This window comes from Chelonia mydas, chromosome 2 (assembly GCF_015237465.2).
Source record: "Chelonia mydas isolate rCheMyd1 chromosome 2, rCheMyd1.pri.v2, whole genome shotgun sequence".
Lineage (NCBI taxonomy): Eukaryota > Metazoa > Chordata > Testudines > Cheloniidae > Chelonia > Chelonia mydas.
The window spans coordinates 101,183,958-101,202,882 of record NC_057850.1 but is presented as its reverse complement, the minus strand read 5'-3'; the positions used below and the strand labels follow the sequence as shown (position 1 = coordinate 101,202,882).

Below are 18,925 nucleotides of genomic sequence, written 5' to 3'. Positions count from 1 at the left end.
TTACAACTGGTGGAAAAGGTTTGCAATGGTGGCTATGTACTAAAGAAGGAGAGGAATCTAAAGAAATAAATTACAATAATGAAATAAATGATGGAATTTATGACCTATTGTTAACTTTCAAGAACTAGGACCAACTCAACTAGGAACAGCGTATGTTCAAATTGGAAAGACACTGTGATAAAAACTAACTTTACTAATGTACTGTATCTACACTAGTTGTACTCATACCATGTGAAAAACTAAAAGACATAAGACAACTTCAAAATTAAATAAATATTCCCTTAAATGACAACAACAATTAAATTGCTATCTTGTCTTCCTATCGATTAGCAATACATTTTTACAACTTCTCTGCCAACTCTGACATAAATACATTGAACACATCTCAGGTTACTGGCCTCATGCCTAAAAACTTCCAGTTTCTTGTTAAGAAGCTAAAAACTTAACCAACAGACAATACCTCGGCAAAAAAATCCTGATCTATCATCTTTAGAATTAAATAGACATCCCAAATAACACCATATGTTCAGCTATATCCTTTCTACAAATGGCTATCAGCTTTTACGAAGAAAGAAAGTCTCATTATAAAGCAAAACTATATTTATTATTAGTACATGAAAAGTCTACCTGGTACCTACTAGCCCTGGTGAAGTATAAAACCAGTCATGTACTGTCTTTAATATTATCAATATCAATGTCAACTTCTCATTTTAACAAAAAATAAATGCAAGTTAATACATATGTCTTATTTTCGTTTTATGTTCATTCTGTTCCTGGTTTCACTGAACTTATTACCTTTTTATTCCTATAATTAATCATGAATTCTCTTTTTCTATATAACTGAAATAACATACTTGACAAGGACAAGTAGAAGATTTCCCTGGTGAGTGGGCTAAGTTGGGCTCGCCAGAGAGTGACTGACTTCCTTCTTTGGAAAAAAGGGAGGAATAAAGGAATAAATCAGCAAAAGCACTATTAGGAGAGGGAAAGAGGAGGCAGAGACCAGAGTGGCAGGGGTCATTGCTCTTTAACTGAAGGGAACAGAGTGGCATAGGCACCATTTCTTCTTTAAGAGAAGAGGGATAAGGTTGTAGCAGAGACGCTACAGAAATATTATGAGAAATGTTCTCCATTTTCCTCCCATCAAAATAAGTTATTTTCAGTGAACAATTCAAATTTTGAAAAGTTTTGAACAGCTTTAGCTTTTTGGCATTCAAGACACAGTTGAGGCTAATGAGAAGAAGATGTATCTCCTCCTTTTTCCTGCTCTTATGGAGAAGTAAGATTAAAGGAGAAGACTTGAGCTCTTTGCTCTTCATCTCAGCAACCCAACAGAAAGCAGCTGTTCCACTCTCCACCACTGATTTCAATAACAATGGAAAGACACATTTACTGTTGTTTCTGCTAAGGTGATCAACAATGAAATCAATATTGTTGCCATCATCGTTACTAGGCTTCAGAATTAACACTACATTGAGACAAATGGAGCAGTATGCACCTCATCCACTTTTCCACGTTGTTACAGACTCAGGAATAGATCGCCATAGCATCCAAATCACATCTGGAATGTTTTCTCCAAATCAAGATTAGAAAACTCATTTCTTTAAAAAAGACAAATTGGCGGACAATACTTTAGCAAATTTTGTGATAATTCCATTGCCATCGACTGTTGAACACACAAGGACCAATTAACAGCTAACGGAGATGTCAGAGGGCCATAGACTAGTTACAGGGAGAGGTTAAAAGGAAGCAGACTAATTCCCTGTATACATCATTGTACAGTCCAAAAATTTAAGAACAAATATTGGTGAAAAAAAAATCACAGATTACAAAAGAAATCTAACCACTTCATCACCAGTGCTGATAATGGATAGCACAGATACCCTTGAAAAGACCCTGCTTAGACTATTGTTATATGAAGCCTTAATACTTACTGCAGTATAATGGAATGCTAAACTATATTATACTGTTCAGCCACAAGGATGTGCTGTTCGTAACAGACCTTATTTTAAAGCCTCAGCCACACCTGCCAGGTCATTAAAGGATCTTTACGGAAGACACATCTCTGGTGTCTCTCTCTGAGAAGGAAGCTCTATAGTCAGTCTATATCTGGTACAGAAGCCTGACCTGCTAGTAGCCGGCCTGCGGCCTACCATGTACAAGCTGCACACGACAGTGTCAGAAGTAAACTAGTGCCAGAGGAGAACCAAAAAGGAAGAAACAAAGCAACAAAGGTGGCAGGGCCTCATCAATATGCCACTCTTCAATGCTCTAGAGAACTTCAGTTTTGACAAATCTTCAGAATAGACTGGAAGCACTAGTTAGAAATATTTTGCATCACAGTCAAATTCCACATGGAAAGCAGAGATGCTTCAGGTATGCTCTTTAATTTATACTATGGGGAAGCAGGCAGGGCATATCTTTAAATGTTTTTTACCTTTACTGAAGACAGTTATAATGATCACTGTCAAAGAGTTCTGGCTATGTTTGATGCATACTTTATACCTCAGAAAAATGGGGTTTACCTAAGAGCATGTTTTCACCGGAGAATTCAAGGACCAGGGGAAAATGTTGAATGTTCTATAAAAGCTCTGTATACATTGACCAAAAACTGTTTTTGGACTGCAAAACATGAAAATACCAGAGACGGGCTGGTTCTTTGGTTAACAGATAAATTATATTGGGGCCGGCTGTCCCAAGTACCTAAAGGGCACTAAGGAAGCGACAAGAGACTACTTTGCAGCATGTGGACTATTAAGTGAGTCAAATGGACTCATGATTAAAGACGACTGCATCGTAATATCGAAAAGAGAGAGGACAAATGCTAAATCTCATCCATGAAGGACATCAAGGACTAACTAAATACTCTAAACAGGCCAACCAGTGAGTGTGGTGGCCAGGCATCAACAAGGACAAAGAATAAAGTATCTGCAGGAGAACGCTGCAGAACAGAAACAGAAACACCACCATCTCTACCAGGCAGACCTTGGAAGAGACGAGATACAGATTTAGGCAAATTCAGAGGACATCATTACATGGTCAAAGTGGACTATTTTTACAGGTATATCGGAATAATGTACTTGTAAGAGGTAACGTGTCAGTATTATTGAGAAACTTAAGCGCACTTTTGCTTATTTCGATACTACAGAACAACAAGTAATGGACAGTGGATCACAATTCACTTCAGCAGAATTTAAGTCATTCCAAACGAAATATGATTTTGATCATATAAACTAGTAGCCCACGTTCCTCAAGCAAATGAAGAGGCTAAGAGAGCTGGATACACAGTCAAGAAACTCCTACAGCAGGAAGATCTATTCCTGGATCTTTTGAGCCACAGATCAACACTGATAAAAACTACTATAGTCCAGCAAAACTCCTGATGGGAAGACAATTCAGATTCTTTTCCGAAGTCAGAACTGTCGTTCTATCTCCAAAATGGTCAGACATCAAGAGACTAGCCAAATCAGATAAAAAGGCAAAAAAGAGCTTACAGATACTTTTATAATGGACATCAATCAGAGAACTGTTAGGTCTAGAACCTGGTGACCATGTTTTCATCAAACTGGATGGAGAAAAAGATGGACAACTCCAGCTGTTGTAAAGAAAAAGAATTCAGCACCCAGATCATATGTGATCAAAGCCGACAGTGGAGAGTTCAACAGAAACCTTCAACATCTACAGTTTGTTCCTCAGAAAGAACAATCAACAGAGCAAACTCTACAGATGGTGGATGCAAAACAAGATGATGGTGACTCATGGATTCCAAACTGACCACAGCCAGTCATTGCAACTAATGGACAGCCAGATGACCAAGTTGTTACACGTTCAGGTCATGTAATTAGAAAACGAGTACAATTCAGAGACACCTACCAGCTTGATATGTACTGAATTTCAAAGATAACATGAAAGTATACATTTTGTAAATGGTAGAAATATAGAACTAAAAGGAGTAGATGTAATGGAATGCTAAACTGTATCATGTGGTTCAGCTATCAGGTGGTGCTCTGTGTAACATACCTCATTTAAGCTAACCTCAGCCATACCTGGTAGTTCACTAAAGGATCTTTTGGAAGACATCTCTGGTGTATTTCTCTGAGAAGGAAATTCTGTAAGGCAGTCTATATCTGGCACAGGAGCCTGACCTGCTAGCAGCAGCCCTGCAGAGTACCATGTACAAGGTGTGCATGACAAACAGGAAAGAAGCAGCAGCATGCGCTGATTAGGGCAGAATACTTTCATTTCTTTTAGAACAGTGTTTCCCAAACTTTTAACAGCTAAGCTCCAACTTCAAGAAACTTAAATGAGTCACACTTTCTGAATGTTGCCATGTGGTGTTATCTACCCATCTTATTTTATAAATGATTCACGCTGCCACCCAGTGGATAGTGCTCCAAGTTTTCTCCATAACCACAATCGTGACAAATTTCATTGTTTATTTTATTTTAGATGAGAACCAAAACTCACAGAAACCATCAACAAGTCTGTTTATGTCTCCTCCCATCCCTAACTCAGGTGAGCATACCCTACATTTTGAGAAACGCCACTTTAAAGGATGGGGTAGTGAAGTTAATCAAACTCAATTTATACCAAGATCCCTCACTCACATCCTTTAAAAAGCCCCTGAAAACTTGCCTATAATGACCAAACACCAGCCTTTGCTATATACATACCACCTGCTCATTTTGAACTGTACTGTCCATTTGACAGATCCCTTGGGTTGTGGCTTCTGTTCAGTTCACTTTACTATAAAGCATTATGGACTAAATGCTTTATTAAGATTAAATAATAAAGTAGGTCTTGACATAAACAAAATAGTTAAGATTCTTCCAACACAGAGTGGGAAGCACATATCCTCAGGAAAAAACACGTTTTAAACACTCTCAAACAGCTTTTTTTTTTTTTTTTTAAAATATAAACCAGGAGTATTTTCTCCTACAAAAAAGGTCATTTTCCACACCCCTCAAGCCTCCCCACCCCATTACAATATTAATTATATTAGCAACTTTTCAGTTGTTGAAACATTAACAAAAGTATTACTCAGGACCCGAACTGTTTTCACCATAAAGCAGTCAGTAGATTTGCTTTGAAATTAATCAGGCCTGTAAAACCAAAGGCTGTTCAAAGTTTAAATGTAGGAAAGTTTTTCACTTAAGTTGTTAGTGTTTGTGGTGCAGCCACTAGTTAACATATGGATCTTTTTCTCAAATGACTCATTAATTTCACGACAGAAATACTCTTAATGCATCTTCCAGTCAAATATAATGTTAACTTGCTTTTTTGCCATTAGAGCAAGCAATTGAACACTTCACTCCTGACTGGTTCTTTGGCTTAAGAGTCATACTTTGAAACTGAGAACTGCTTACTTCAACAAAATACAGGTAAAACATATAATTTCAAGTGGTCTTAAGGCCAATGTAAAAATAACCAGGATTTAGCTGTAATAAATAGAAACCCAGAGTGCATCTACTGGTATTATTTTTGGTACCTAATCTCTAAAATAAAATAAATTCAACAACCTAAAGCATTGCACAATAAGACAATCTGACTCCTAAGAATTCTTTTTTAAGTACTTGCATCCATGGTTAGGTTGGACAAAAAAGGAGAATTATAGTTGCAGCACCATTTGAAATGATTACGCCACATGACTTATGACTGAGGTATTTTGGCTAAATCTTTATTCCACCACAATTAAAATCTACCTACCATTTTCCTAAATCACTAGAAATGGAAACACTGGCCACCCACATTAAAATCTGATCACGTAAAGGTGCTGAGCTCCTCCTTTAAGGTGAAGTCAGTGGAAGATGAGGAAGCTCTGCATCTCATAGGATTGAGCCCTCAAGCAAGGAAATTAAGGTAGTTCCAACCCTCCTGAGTTCTTAGAACATTATGGTAGGACATAATCCATAGACTGTACTGTTAGTAATAGGGTGACCAGATGTCCCGATTTTATAGGGACAATCCCGATTTTTGGGTTTTTTTCTTATATAGGCTCCTATTGCCCCCCTGTCCCGATTTATCACATTTTCTGTCTGGTCACCCTAGTTAGCAATGGAAGATTACTTATGTAGTAACTATGTCCTGGAGTAGATTGTCATTAGAGTCCCACTCCTGGTGCACATATATGCTCTTAGCATATGAAGGTGGAAACTGCTGAAAAGCAGTAGTTATTTGAGCCTTGTGTATGCTTCCTTTCAGAAGTAAAAGTTCAGACCCGAGATGATATAAACAGCACAAATTCTAATCCAATTTTAGTTTCTCTCAGTTCATTAAAACTGCATATAAAAGATTCTGAAGTGAGAAAGGAGGGTGAGGAATGTGAACTTAGTACAGTAGAACCTCAGAGTTACAAACACCAGAGTTACAAATTGACCAGTCAACCACACACCTCATTTGGAACCAGAAATATGCAATCAGGAGGCAGCAAAATACAGTACAGTACCTTGTTAAAGGTAAACTATTAAAAAAGGGGAAGTTTGGGTTTTGTTTATTTTTAATTTGACAAGGTAAGGAAACTTTCTGTGATTGTTTCATTTAAATTAAGATGGTTAAAAGCAGCATTTTTCTTCTGCATAGTAATGTTTCAAAGCTGTATTAAGTCAATATTCAGTGGTAAACTTTTGAAAGAACCACCACAACATTTTGTTCAGAGTAACGAACATTTCAGAGTTATGAACAACCTCCGTTCCCGAGGTGTTCGTAACTCTTAGGTTCTACTGTAAGACATCTTGTGATATGCTGTTGGTAAGCTCCTTACACTTTCTTTGGAGTATTGTCAGTATAAATTTCCACACAAAACTGAGTTCAGTGACATACCATATTTCTAATATACAATAAAGTCCTACAAAATGTAATAGGAATTGAATCAATAGGGTTCTATACAAGTCACCCTAAAAGCCTATGTAGTTTAATAGGGAATTATATATTTTCCACAGGTTTTGTGACAATCACAGAAGAGATGTAAATTTGCTATTAAACTCTATAGAACTTGATTACTGTGTGCATCTAGTCCTCTAAGTCATGAAGATAACCTTGAGAACAGAATTTAAATAGAGGCAGAACTGTGTCCCTAAGCGCTGGCTTAAACACAAAACTTGCACCAATTGAACTAAAATGTATTACTTAAATCTAGGCAAACCTCTATGTGGAAACCCTTAAATCAATCAGTTTACTACTGGCTTTCAGAGATTTAGAACAATCATTAGGAGCTATGGAAGCTTCTGGGTGCTGACAACTTTCAACAATCTGGCCACAGCATTTAGATGTCTACATCTGGCTGACCTCTTCTGAAGAGTCTAGTGCTCCAGAGGCTACTTTACTAATTATTTATGGTCATATTTAAATTAAAAACCTTAATTTTTAATGAAGCTGCCACAGACTTTTCTGTCTGCTGCACCGGTGTTGAAGAATGCAGGAACCTTGCTGCAGAGTTTCAATCCAGTTTATTGTGAGGTGCATGGAACCTTGATCTGAATTTTCAGAAATTTCTCCTTTGGTATATGCAATATGCAGTTACAGCCTGAGTTCAGGAAAACCCATCTGAATTCATAATCTAAGTCAAAGCAAACATGGACTTCTTATGATTGATTTTTAGCTTCTTAGGGGGGACTTGTTACACAGCATCTGAAGGGCTATCTAGATACTTCTGAAGAATGAGCTCTGAGAAAGCCAGTTGTCCAGACAGGGGTCCATGTGGCTGCCTTGCTATTTTAAGTGCGTTACTACCATTGCCAGAAATTTAGTTGAAACTTGTGCTGAAAGACACAAAAAAAGTACTTTGTACTCAGAATGGTCATTGCCTACACAGAACCTCATGTATTTTCAATTCCAATAGACTGGTCCAACAAAAATGTGCAAATAAGTATATTTTAAATGGAGAGCTGCAACCTAATCTTGTAGACTTAGGGAAAGAATTATTTTTGTTTGAGCATGGGGAAGGAACAGGAAGGAAATTTAATCCCTTCCCTACCTACTAATGAGGGGCTTCTGCTGTTCAGTTAAAGGAAGGAATTCACTTCCACCTTTAGCACGTTCTTATGAATGAGATCATTAAAAAAGGGAGGGGAGAAGGACAGAGCAAGTTGGAGTGAAATTGAACAGGGTACCCTTTCTGAAAGGCTTCTCGGATTCCTTTGTCAGCAATAATTCTAGTCCATGCAGTAAGAAAGGAGGAAGAATAATCCCCAAAAGGGAGTTTAGGAAAAATGTACACATACATAAAGTTTAAGGTAGGGCTCTCTGCCAAACTGCCATTTGCTAGATGACATGTCAGATGAAGTGGCAACAAATGTGAGTTTTGACTTTTGATGCCTCCTTCTGTGTCTGGTAGAGAATGACTTGATACTGACCCTATGGTGCTGGGAGAAAACCAGCCTCTGCTATCTGCAAAGTCAGATTTCCAACATGAGCTTGTCTGAGAAAGACCCAAGGTACCGAGATTCCTCTGACCAGAAAGCCTTAAGTTGATTTTCTTACGATAAAGACTGCACGGATCCAAGAGGCCTAGGGCAGTGGCTCTCAACCTTTCTAGACTACTGTCCTCCTTTCAGGAGTCTCATTTGTCTTGTGGATCCCCATGTTTCACCTCACTTAAAAACTACTTGCTTACAAAATCAGTCATAACACAAAAGCGTCACAGCACACTATTGCTGAAAAATTGCTGACACTAATTTTACCATATAATTATAAAATAAATCAATTGGAATATAAATATTATACTTACATTTCAGTGTATAGCATATAGAGCAATATCAACAAGTCATTATCTATATGAAATTTAGTTTGTACACACTTCACTAGTGCTTTTTATGTAGCCAGCTGTAAAACTAGGCAAATATCTAGATGAGCTGATGTACCCCCTGGAAGACCTCTGTGTACCTGTGGTTGAGAATCACTGGCCTAGGGCACATGGACCTCTCAGTCACCATATATGCCCATACTTCACATGTATTTTCTCATTACAGGAAGTACAGAAATTGAACTTGGGGTCTATCATCACAGATCAGTTCCCAAATGAACTGGAATGAGCAATTGGGCAAAAACAAACATTTCTTTTTAAAAAAATCAATAATAATTACAACATGAGACAAAAAACTAATTTAGACAAAGAAAGAAATGACCAAGTGAAAGAGGAAGAGGAGACTGAGGATTCCCAGTCTCTCTCAGCACTGGAGTCAAAGATATGGAATAGATTTGGTGCACGGCTCTTTAAGCAACTCTCATATTCAAATGTTCAATTACATAAAAGAACACGTGAATGTTTCTACTTCTTTCTAGAAGGTGCACACACTTCTAGCACAAGTAAAGATCTGTGCTGACAATTTTTTTTTAAACCTCTGAAAACAAAACTTACAAGACATATTCGGGAAATATACGAGAATTTCAATTTGCCAGTGAAAGACAAAGAACAAACAAAATCAAATGAATGAAAAAAAGATAGATTAATAAGGCCAAAAGGGAACCACCAAGATCATCTGTTCTGAACTCCTATATAACATAGTCCATAAACATTTACTCAATAATTCCTTCAGTGAAAGAAAATCAAACTACTTATAAATATAAATGCATATGTTTATATTTAATTAGGACTATAATTAAATTCAAACAAAAAACAAAATTGCTTGAAGATTCTGAAATAAAACTAAACTGCTCTAAAATATTTGTAAGTAGTTAGTATTTCATAAGTAACTATTCCAATATACTAGCGCTGTCGACTGATCGCAGTTAACTCACATTATTACTCAAAAAAAGAATCACAATTAAAAAAATTAATACAGATTAATCGCAGTTTTAATTGCGCTGTTAATAAAATACCAATTGAAATTTATTAACTATTTTGGATGTTTTTCTACATTTGCATATATACTGTATTCTGTGTTGTAATTGAAAACAGTGTATATTATTTTTTATCACAAATATCTGCTCTGTAAAAATGATAAAACAAATCGCATTTTTCAATTCACCTCATACAAGTAATCTAATGCAATTTCTTTGTCGATAAAGTGCAATTTACAAATGTGGATTTTTTTTGTTACATAACTGCACTCAAAAACAAAACAATATAAAACTTCAGAGCCTACAAGTCCATCCAGTCCTACTTCTTGTTCAGCCAATTGCTAAGACAAACAAGTTTGCTTACATTTACAGGAGATAATGCTGCCCACTTCTTATTTACAATGTCACCAGAAAGTGAGAACAGGCATTTCTGGCATTGTAAGGTATTTACATGCTAGATATGCTAAACATTCGTATGCCCCTTCATGCTTTGGCCACCATTCCAGAGGAGATGCTTCCATGCTGATGACGCTCGTTTAAAAAAAAAAAGCGTTAATTAAATTTGTGACTGAACTTCTTAGGGGAGAACTGTATGTCCCCTTATCTATTTTACCCACATTCTGCCATATATTTCATGTTATAGCAGTCTCAGATGATGACCCAGCACATGTTGTTCATTTTCAGAATGCACTCACTGCAGATTTTATAAAACGCAAAGAAGACACCAAAGTGAGATTGCTAAAGATAGCCACAGCACTCGACCCAAGGTTTAAGAATCTGAAGTGCCTTCCGAATCTGAGAGGGACGAAGTGTGGAGCATGCTTTCAGAAATCTTAAAAGAGCAACACTCCGATGAGGAAACTACAGAACCCGAACCACCAAAAAAGAAAATCAACCTTCTGCTGGTGGCATCTGACTCAGATAATGAAAATGAACACATGTCAGTCCGCACTACTTTGGATGGTTATCGAGCAGAACCCATCACCACCAGCATGGACGGATGCATGTCCCCGGGAATGGTGGTTGAAGCATGAAGGGACGTATGAATCTTTAGCGCATCTGGCACAAAAATATCTTGCAACATCGGCTACAACAGTGCCATGAGAACACCTGTTCTCACTTTCAGGTGACATTGTAAACAAGAAGTGGGCAGGATTATCTCCTGCATATGTAAACAAACTTGTTTGAGCGATTGGCTGAACAAGAAATAGGAGTGAGTGAACTTGCAGACTCCAAAATTTTACACTGTTTTATTTTTGAATGCAGCTTTTCTTTGTACATAATTCTACATTTGTAAGTTCAACTTTCATGATAAAGAGCTTGCACTACAGTACTTATATTAAGTGAATTTAAAAATACTATTTCTTTTGTTTTTTTACAGTGCAAATACTTGTAATCAAAAATAAATATAAAGTGAGCATTGTACAGTTCATATTCTGTGTTGCAACTGAAATCAATATATTTGAAAATGTAGAAAACATCCAAAAATATTCAAATAAATGGTATTCTATTATTGTTTAACAGCATGATTAATCGTGATTAATTTGTTTAATTGCTTGACAGCCCTACAATATACTTTTCTTCACTTTCAAAAGACAGTCAGCATAAGTGTTAATAGTTGGCATCTTTATTGTCTAAAATATATTTAAAAAGCATCAACCTTTTCCACTATGATGAGGTCTCCAACTTGTATGTCTGAACTCTTAACTTGCACTTTACCTTAAAAAAAAGGAGAAGTTTAATCAACTTAAGAAAATATCAGCAAAATCACATGAACACAAATTGTACTTCAAGAGAATATTACTGTTTTGGAAAAACAATGTTATGAAGAACATAAAACTGATCTTTAAAGGTGTATTCAAAATAAAGTAGTTTTAAACTGTCAGACTGTCACCAAATTATTTATCCTAATAATATATTCAAAAATTCATGCTGTTGTATTTATCAAACTAATATAACCAGGTGTTACAAGAATAAAAAGCTGTGGAAGATGCTTGGGTATGATCTACTGCACTAACATTAGGGCTGAAAAAGCACATGGAGTTTTTCAACTCATCTAGTACAAACCAGTTCTGGTCCTGACCAAGTCAGAAGTAATTACCTGTATTGCTGCAGAGTGCCCTAACTGAAATGAGCTGCTCGTCAAAGGCCAGTTACAAGTGGGCAGCTTTATACAATCACTATAGTCATTGTTGCAATTGGCTGTGACTGACACTAATGCTGGCAGTCACAGTGGAGCAGATACACCAAGCTTTCAATGGTATAAACAATTAACTACTCTCTCATTTCAAAAGAAATACTTCTAGATCAGGAAGTTTGCAAAATAGCTCTCTATATTTTATCTGTCTGAAGTTAGAGGACTTCACTCTCCAGAGCCGTCAGTCCAGTAACTGCTATGAATGCTAAATTAATATTTTAAAGAAGAAGAACTCAACATTTATGTAATAATTTAAATCGTTAGAGCACTTTACAAACATTAACCAATAAATCCTCACACCAACCCAGTAAGGTAGGTAAGTTTCATTAGCACCATTTGATGGGTGGATAAAAAAGGCAGAGAGATTAAGTGACTTGCCCAAGGCCACAAAATGAATCATTGGTGGGCCTGAATTAAGAGTTCAGGAGTTCCTGTATCCCAGCCCTGTGCTCAAACCACCAGATAATGTTGCTTTCCTGAAGGACCAAAAACACACAGACATACCTCGAAAATAGAAAGACTAACGCATCAAGTATTTATACCCTCTTACAAGAAAGAACTTCAACAGATATCAAGTTTTGCAACCCCTAACTAAGCAGAGAATTTTTTATTTTACATATAATATACATAAATAAAAGCTCAAGAATTGGAATACACAGCTAGACAACTGCAAACTTCTGTTTTCCCCCTCAAATTTGATAGATTGAACTGGTATGTAGCTTACAATCAGATACTGATAATTATCGCCATTGCTCACATGTATTAAAAATAAAACCTTTTGGGGAATGAACACAAAGTAAAATTCTTGCACTATAACAAAAAACTAGAAAAGACTAATAAAACATGAATTTATTAAAACAGTACATTAGCAGTTTAAAATATTAATTAAGGAACAGAAATATTATGGAAAGTAGGTTATTAATGCATGCAAGTTGTTTCATCTATCAGTGTGTAATTAAACAAAACAAAAAGGAAAACCAAATTGCAATCCAGAGAGCCAATTCTGCAAATCTTTATTTACCTGTGAAATCCCCTTATGTGAATTCAGTGTAATTGCTCATGTGAGTAAGTAAAGATTTGCAAGACTGACATCAGCAATAAATATGTTTTGAGCAATTTTTGAAAACGAGTATTTTTAACTCTAAACGTATAAATTGGTAATGGCTTAAAATTTGGGTGTCAGTCTAATTAAAAATAAATGAGCACAGCTCACTGAGTTATAATCCTTGAATACACTTTTCACAGCATCAGGATTTCTAAAACATGGAAACATCTGAAAAGAGAATTAAGAATTTTGTTTGAACTGAGCATATCCCTCTTCAAGAATGCCAGTCTTGACGGATAAGAATCTTTTACGTATGTTTCCATTCCTGATTGCTATCAAACACCCCCCACCATTATTTTTTTTTTAAATCACATCTTCATGCCGACCCTTAGAACCAGGGCTTTGGAGCTGTGCTCCGGCTCCGCTCCAGCTCCAGGCAAAAACCTGTGCAGCTCCACCGCTCTGGAGCTGCTCCACTCTCCAGATCCGGGCTCCGCTCCAAAGCCCTGCTTAGAACTCTACCACAGTCTCAACAGTTGAAGGAAAAAAGTATCCCCTGACAGAGCAGACGATTGAAATAATTAATGCTTCATGCCTGCAGTTTTTCTGAGGTGTCCAGCAGGAATTTCAAGACAACAGTGAATGTTTTCTGTGTAATAATTTTAGTCTGAATCAAGTCTACTAGCAGCACTAAGATCAACCACTAACAGAATATTTTGACTATGCATCAATATGGTAAAACGCTACTACTTTGCACTAGCCAGTGAAGACCCTTTACAGATTACTGAATATTGACAATTAGTAAGTAACATAATTAAAAGAATCAACAAAGTGGACCATAACATATACTTAACTAATTTATGCTAACAAGTTTCTAACACTATTAAAATATATCGCAGTAAATATGCAATTTTGTGGAAGTAATTAATTCTTAGTAATGTGACCTTAGAATCTTTGAATGTGAAAATGGCCACGTTTTTGTATGAAATATCAAGATTTGGGTCAGTGACATGCAGACTATTAATGAAAGCTAATTCAGTAATTGTTAAATAGATGTGTTCTCATCTGTTGAAACAGTCCAAAATATCCTTCAATTGTTTGTTCTATTTTGCATTAATGTATTTTTAAGTCAAATTAGGGCTCCCAAAACTTAACAAGTTTAGGTTCAGTAACACTAAGGGATATCTTAGGGAGCTGTACTTATTTTCAAGACTTCAAATTCATTTTCTATTTTTTAGTCACAGCAAATCTCTTGTTTTAGTTGGTTCCCACACTTTTTCCATCTACTTTGCAGCCCTTTATTTTCTTCAAATTTTACAGCATATATATCCTAAAGTGTGTGAAAAATCCAGTTGTAATAACTAATTAATACAATGTGACAGATATGGGAGTTGTAGCCTTAGACCTATGCCCTATATTCTGTCATTTAAGGCCCAAAGCATCCAGGGACACCAATCATATTGCCACTAATAGCACTCTTATTCAGTTTAAGGCTTTGAATTTGCCCTCTGTGGAATTCCCTCAGCTCTCCCCCTCCCCGCCCCAAAAAAATCATGTTCTAGTGGTAGCTACATAAAGGATCAAAGGCCATTAAGTCTCACAAATAAGGAAAAGGAAAAGATGCAAAATCATCACAGTCTGTTATCAACACAGGGGTTATCTTAGGCAAGCAAGAAGTAACTAAGGTTGGCTGTAGGTATGTAGGATAGAACTTTCATATCATTTCACAGAGTCTAACAAATCCTGGAAACTTTACTGTTCATAATAAGTTACCTAGACCATCACTTCAAGTTTAAAGGTAATATTAACATAGTAAGTCATTAATATTAAACAGTAGTGCATTTTATGGAATGTCTTATTTATCTCACTTTACATTGATTACACATTTATAATTTTATATTTCATGGTCATAGTTGAAGAAAGCATGCTTAAATTTTGGTCTGTAGATCACAGATTATTATTTCTTCAAAATGAATTGGAAGACAGACAGGACATAGCAATGTCCTGTTAAAAGACATCAGTAGAACATGGCTCAGTAATACAAAAAAGTAGTTTAAAAACTTGAAACATCTACAAAGAATACTTTCCTTAGTCTGTCAGAAGGAAGAGTCATTATATACCATTTCAGAGAACATTAAAATAATGCAATATTACATCTTAGTGAAGGCACATTTAGAGAAAAACCATGTTATTCACTGCATAAATTATTTTTGCAAACTATTTTTCCCTCTAAAAACATCTCACTAGCTAAAACATTCTTTACCATCTGTGTAATTACCAATAAAAAGTCCAAAGCTGTCAGAAGTGGCTGCGCATCTAGACTTTATAGTCCACCAAGGCGCAAGCCTTTCGCCTAAAGCGATATGCAGAATTGCGCAGAACTAGAACGCAGAAATAAGTGTCTATAGTAATTCATTATACTCTGAAGATAAAGACTTTTGAAGTGAATTGCAATGATTTGAAAACACTAATAAATATTTCATATGTGCTAACAAGAATTTCCTACTAAAGACCATAAAAGCAAGGTAAACAAAATATGCAGTTGGTGTAATAAAAAGGACACCATTCACCTTTTTATGGCACACATTCTCTAATACATAAATATTATGCTGATAAAATAGTAACTTTTCTATGAAGATAGGATTTGCCAATAATATAACATGTGATTATATGATTTCTCATGCATTGTACTCTACTTTAAGGACTATCCCTTTCTGAGCTGGTCATAGCCCCTGCCCCTAACCACTAGTATAACAACTCTTGAATGGAAGGTGTTAATGAGTGCAGTGTTTGAAAATTTTACCAGACACCTACTAGCCTAAGTACTCAACCTACTAATCAGAGTATATATGAAAAAAAAAAAATGGGGAGATGGGGAAAAGGTTAAAAGCAAGTACCATTCAAAGCCCATGGAGAGGATGCTGGTATTTCTACTAGCATGCTGTCACTGGGACTTTCTTTCAGGCTCTATCTTTCATATGGAGCCCATGGTTAGTATGTGTAACCAGTTTAGAGGTACAGAGAGAAGGAACTTCCTATATTTTCTCCCCAGTCTACTGCCTCTTTTCTGATGCAAAGGGGGAATAGGGCCTGACTACACTTACTCACCCAGTCTTCTGACTGCTACAAACAAGGAAGGAAAAAGAGACACAGTTACTCTATCTCCTCCAGACTGATTTTAGAGTCTTCCCGCACATAAGTAATTCCAGTGATTGCCTCTGCTGCCATTCATAGCTTTCCCAAGCAGCAGGATGAAATTAACATTATTCTTGACAATACAAACTGTGTCCCAAGGGTTCTGAATAGTAGAAATGAAGCTGACTACCAACATGAGGGCTTTCTGTTTGCAGATTCAGGAAGGTATTACTTGATCAGTTCACATGTGACAGGTTCTGTTTAACTTCACAAAGACCAGATTTCTTTTTTAAGTTAAGAGTTTAAGTTCGGTAGAAATGGAAGGCTTTCGTCACCTTTTTCACTCATCCCAGGCTAGTGGGTTTTCAAGTCAGATAAGTGTGGATCTATGCAAGATATTATGAATTAGAATTAAGAATTTCCACTGAGATGAAAAACCAATTTCTGAAGTTAACCAGAAAGAAAAACAAAGCAGTGATGTACATCCACAGCACAATGATCATATAAGTCTGTTAAAGTTTTCTATTTTCTAGTCAACAAAATAACTAGTACCACTTTTAGGAAAGTGGAGAAAATTCCAGAATTATGTAGCCTACAGCTACATAATAAAAAATACCAATTGAAATATATGTTAACATTTCATCTCTCTAAAGATGTAAACATTACTACATAGATCTTAATTCTTAAAATTACAGTGTTAATGAGATGCCTCAGTATGACAAAACATTCAGGCTCCGTAAGGAAACCTCAATATTTGTTAGGTACTATGTTTATAGTACACTCAAATATAATTGCAACTTGGAAAATTATTTCAAAAAGGTTAGAAAAAATATGAAATTGTTCCTATTTTAAGCAACTGAATACATATAAAAACGGTCTGCAGAGAAACACATGCCACAAAACAGAGCAGTGACATTGCACCAGACAAGATGAAAAGCCTGAACATCCTGGTTTACAGAAAGAGCATGACCTGACGGGGACGTAAAATAGAATATTTTGTTGCAAGACAGTTGTAAGACAATAATTGTTGCTAAGGCTAATTTACACTAGAAGTGCTGCTGTAGCACGTCTGGTGAAGACACCCTATGCCGATGGGAGAGAGTTCTCCCATCAGCATAATAAAACCACTTTCATGAGAGACGGTAGCTATGTCAGCGGGAGAAGCTCTCCCACCGACATAGTGCTGTCCACACCGGCGCTTACTTCAGTGTAACTTAGTCGCTTAGGGAGGTGGCTTATTCACACCCCTGAGCAACGTAAGTTACATTAACATAAGTGGTAGTGTGTACAAGCTCTTAGAAAGTTAACCAAGCACCCCGGTATCTAGCTTAGGGAACCGATAGTACTAATTGACCTATAGCTAGCTACTTGTTGCTGAAGGTGATTTTTCATTTAAAAAGGAATGAGCAAGATTATGTGTCAACCAGTAGAGAGTGGAAGAACAGGAGGATGGCTCTTGCATCTGTCTGTGCAACTGAATTGACACTGGCTTCAGGGACACATATAAGGAAAATCCCATCAGCATAATAAAACCACTTCCATGAGAGGCGGTAGCTATGTCAGAGGGAGAAGCTGCTTGAAACGTAATGAGCAGAACCAAGCCTGTCAGTCACTGGCAGGGTGGGAGTGACCTAGCCCTTGTTCCTTTTAACTAGACTACAACTATCAAAGTTTTCCATTATCTAAAACACAAAAATAACTAATAGCACTTCTAATCAATGGGAGAAAATTCCTAGCTATTGTAGCCCTGGCATACTACGCCTAATAAGTTATTTAGCACTTTCCAAAAAGTGATTATTCTGTCCATAGGCGCCCCACCAATTTTCCTTTGGAGTACTTCAATGACAACAGAAGCTGCTTTGCTCACACACTGCTCTACAGGTATGGAGCTACATGTGCCAAGAAAAACCAAACAAAACACACTATGTCCCATTGCCTGGGATGAGAAGTAAAGGGTATCTAAGGCCTGGTCTACAGTACGCGGTTATTTCAGAATTAGCCGAGTTAATTCGAAATAAAACTGAATCCGTCCACATGACCAAACCGTTTTTTTTTATTTAAAGGGCTCTTTAATCCGATTTCTGTACTCCACCTCAGCAAGTGGAGTAGCACTAAAATCGAGATCGCAGTTACAGGTACTGTGGACGCAATTCGATGTTATTGGCCTGTGGGAGCTATCCCAGAATGCTCCCTTGTGACCACTCTGGACAACACTCTCATCTCCGATGCACTAGCCAGGTAGGCAGTAAAAGCCCCGGGAACTTTTGAATTTCATTTCCTGTTTGGTCACCATCAGCACAGGCGACCATGCAGAGTCCACCATCACAAGAGACCACGCAGTCCTAGATTCACAGACGAGCTCCAGCATGGTCCGAATGGGAGGTACTGGATTTCATCGCATGTTGGGGGAGACGAATCTGTTATGGCAGAACTACATTCCAAAAAAAGAAACGCAAATAAGTATGCTAAAGCCTCCAGGGCCATGACGGAAAGAGGCTACTCCAGACACACAGAGCAGTGTTGTACAAAAATCAAGGAGCTCAGGCAAGCATACCAAAAAGCCAGGGAGGCAAACACGTGCTCTGGGTCACAACCCCATACATGCCGCTTCTACCGTGAGCTGCATGCAATTATGGGGGGTGATGCCACCACTACCTCACCACTATCCATGCACACCTGCAAGGGAGGAGTTGCACGGAACGAGGAGGATGAGTTATTGGAGGACAAAGAGGAGGACAGTGCACAGGCGGCAACTGGGGAATCAATTTTCT

The 18,925-nt window shown here is 37.1% G+C and overlaps 1 protein-coding gene across 5 annotated transcripts in view; it reads right to left on the bottom strand.

Annotated features, from left to right (window-relative positions):
- The window catches only part of ATP9B (ATPase phospholipid transporting 9B (putative)), a 282,270-nt gene that overhangs the window by 198,695 nt on the left and 64,650 nt on the right, over window positions 1-18,925 (bottom strand). For all 5 annotated transcript variants that reach the window (XM_037892984.2, XM_043540007.1, XM_037892983.2 and 2 more), the window contains one exon: window positions 11,438-11,496. In XM_037892984.2, the coding sequence (XP_037748912.1) occupies window positions 11,438-11,496 (59 nt within the window). The remainder of the gene's footprint in view (window positions 1-11,437; window positions 11,497-18,925) is intronic.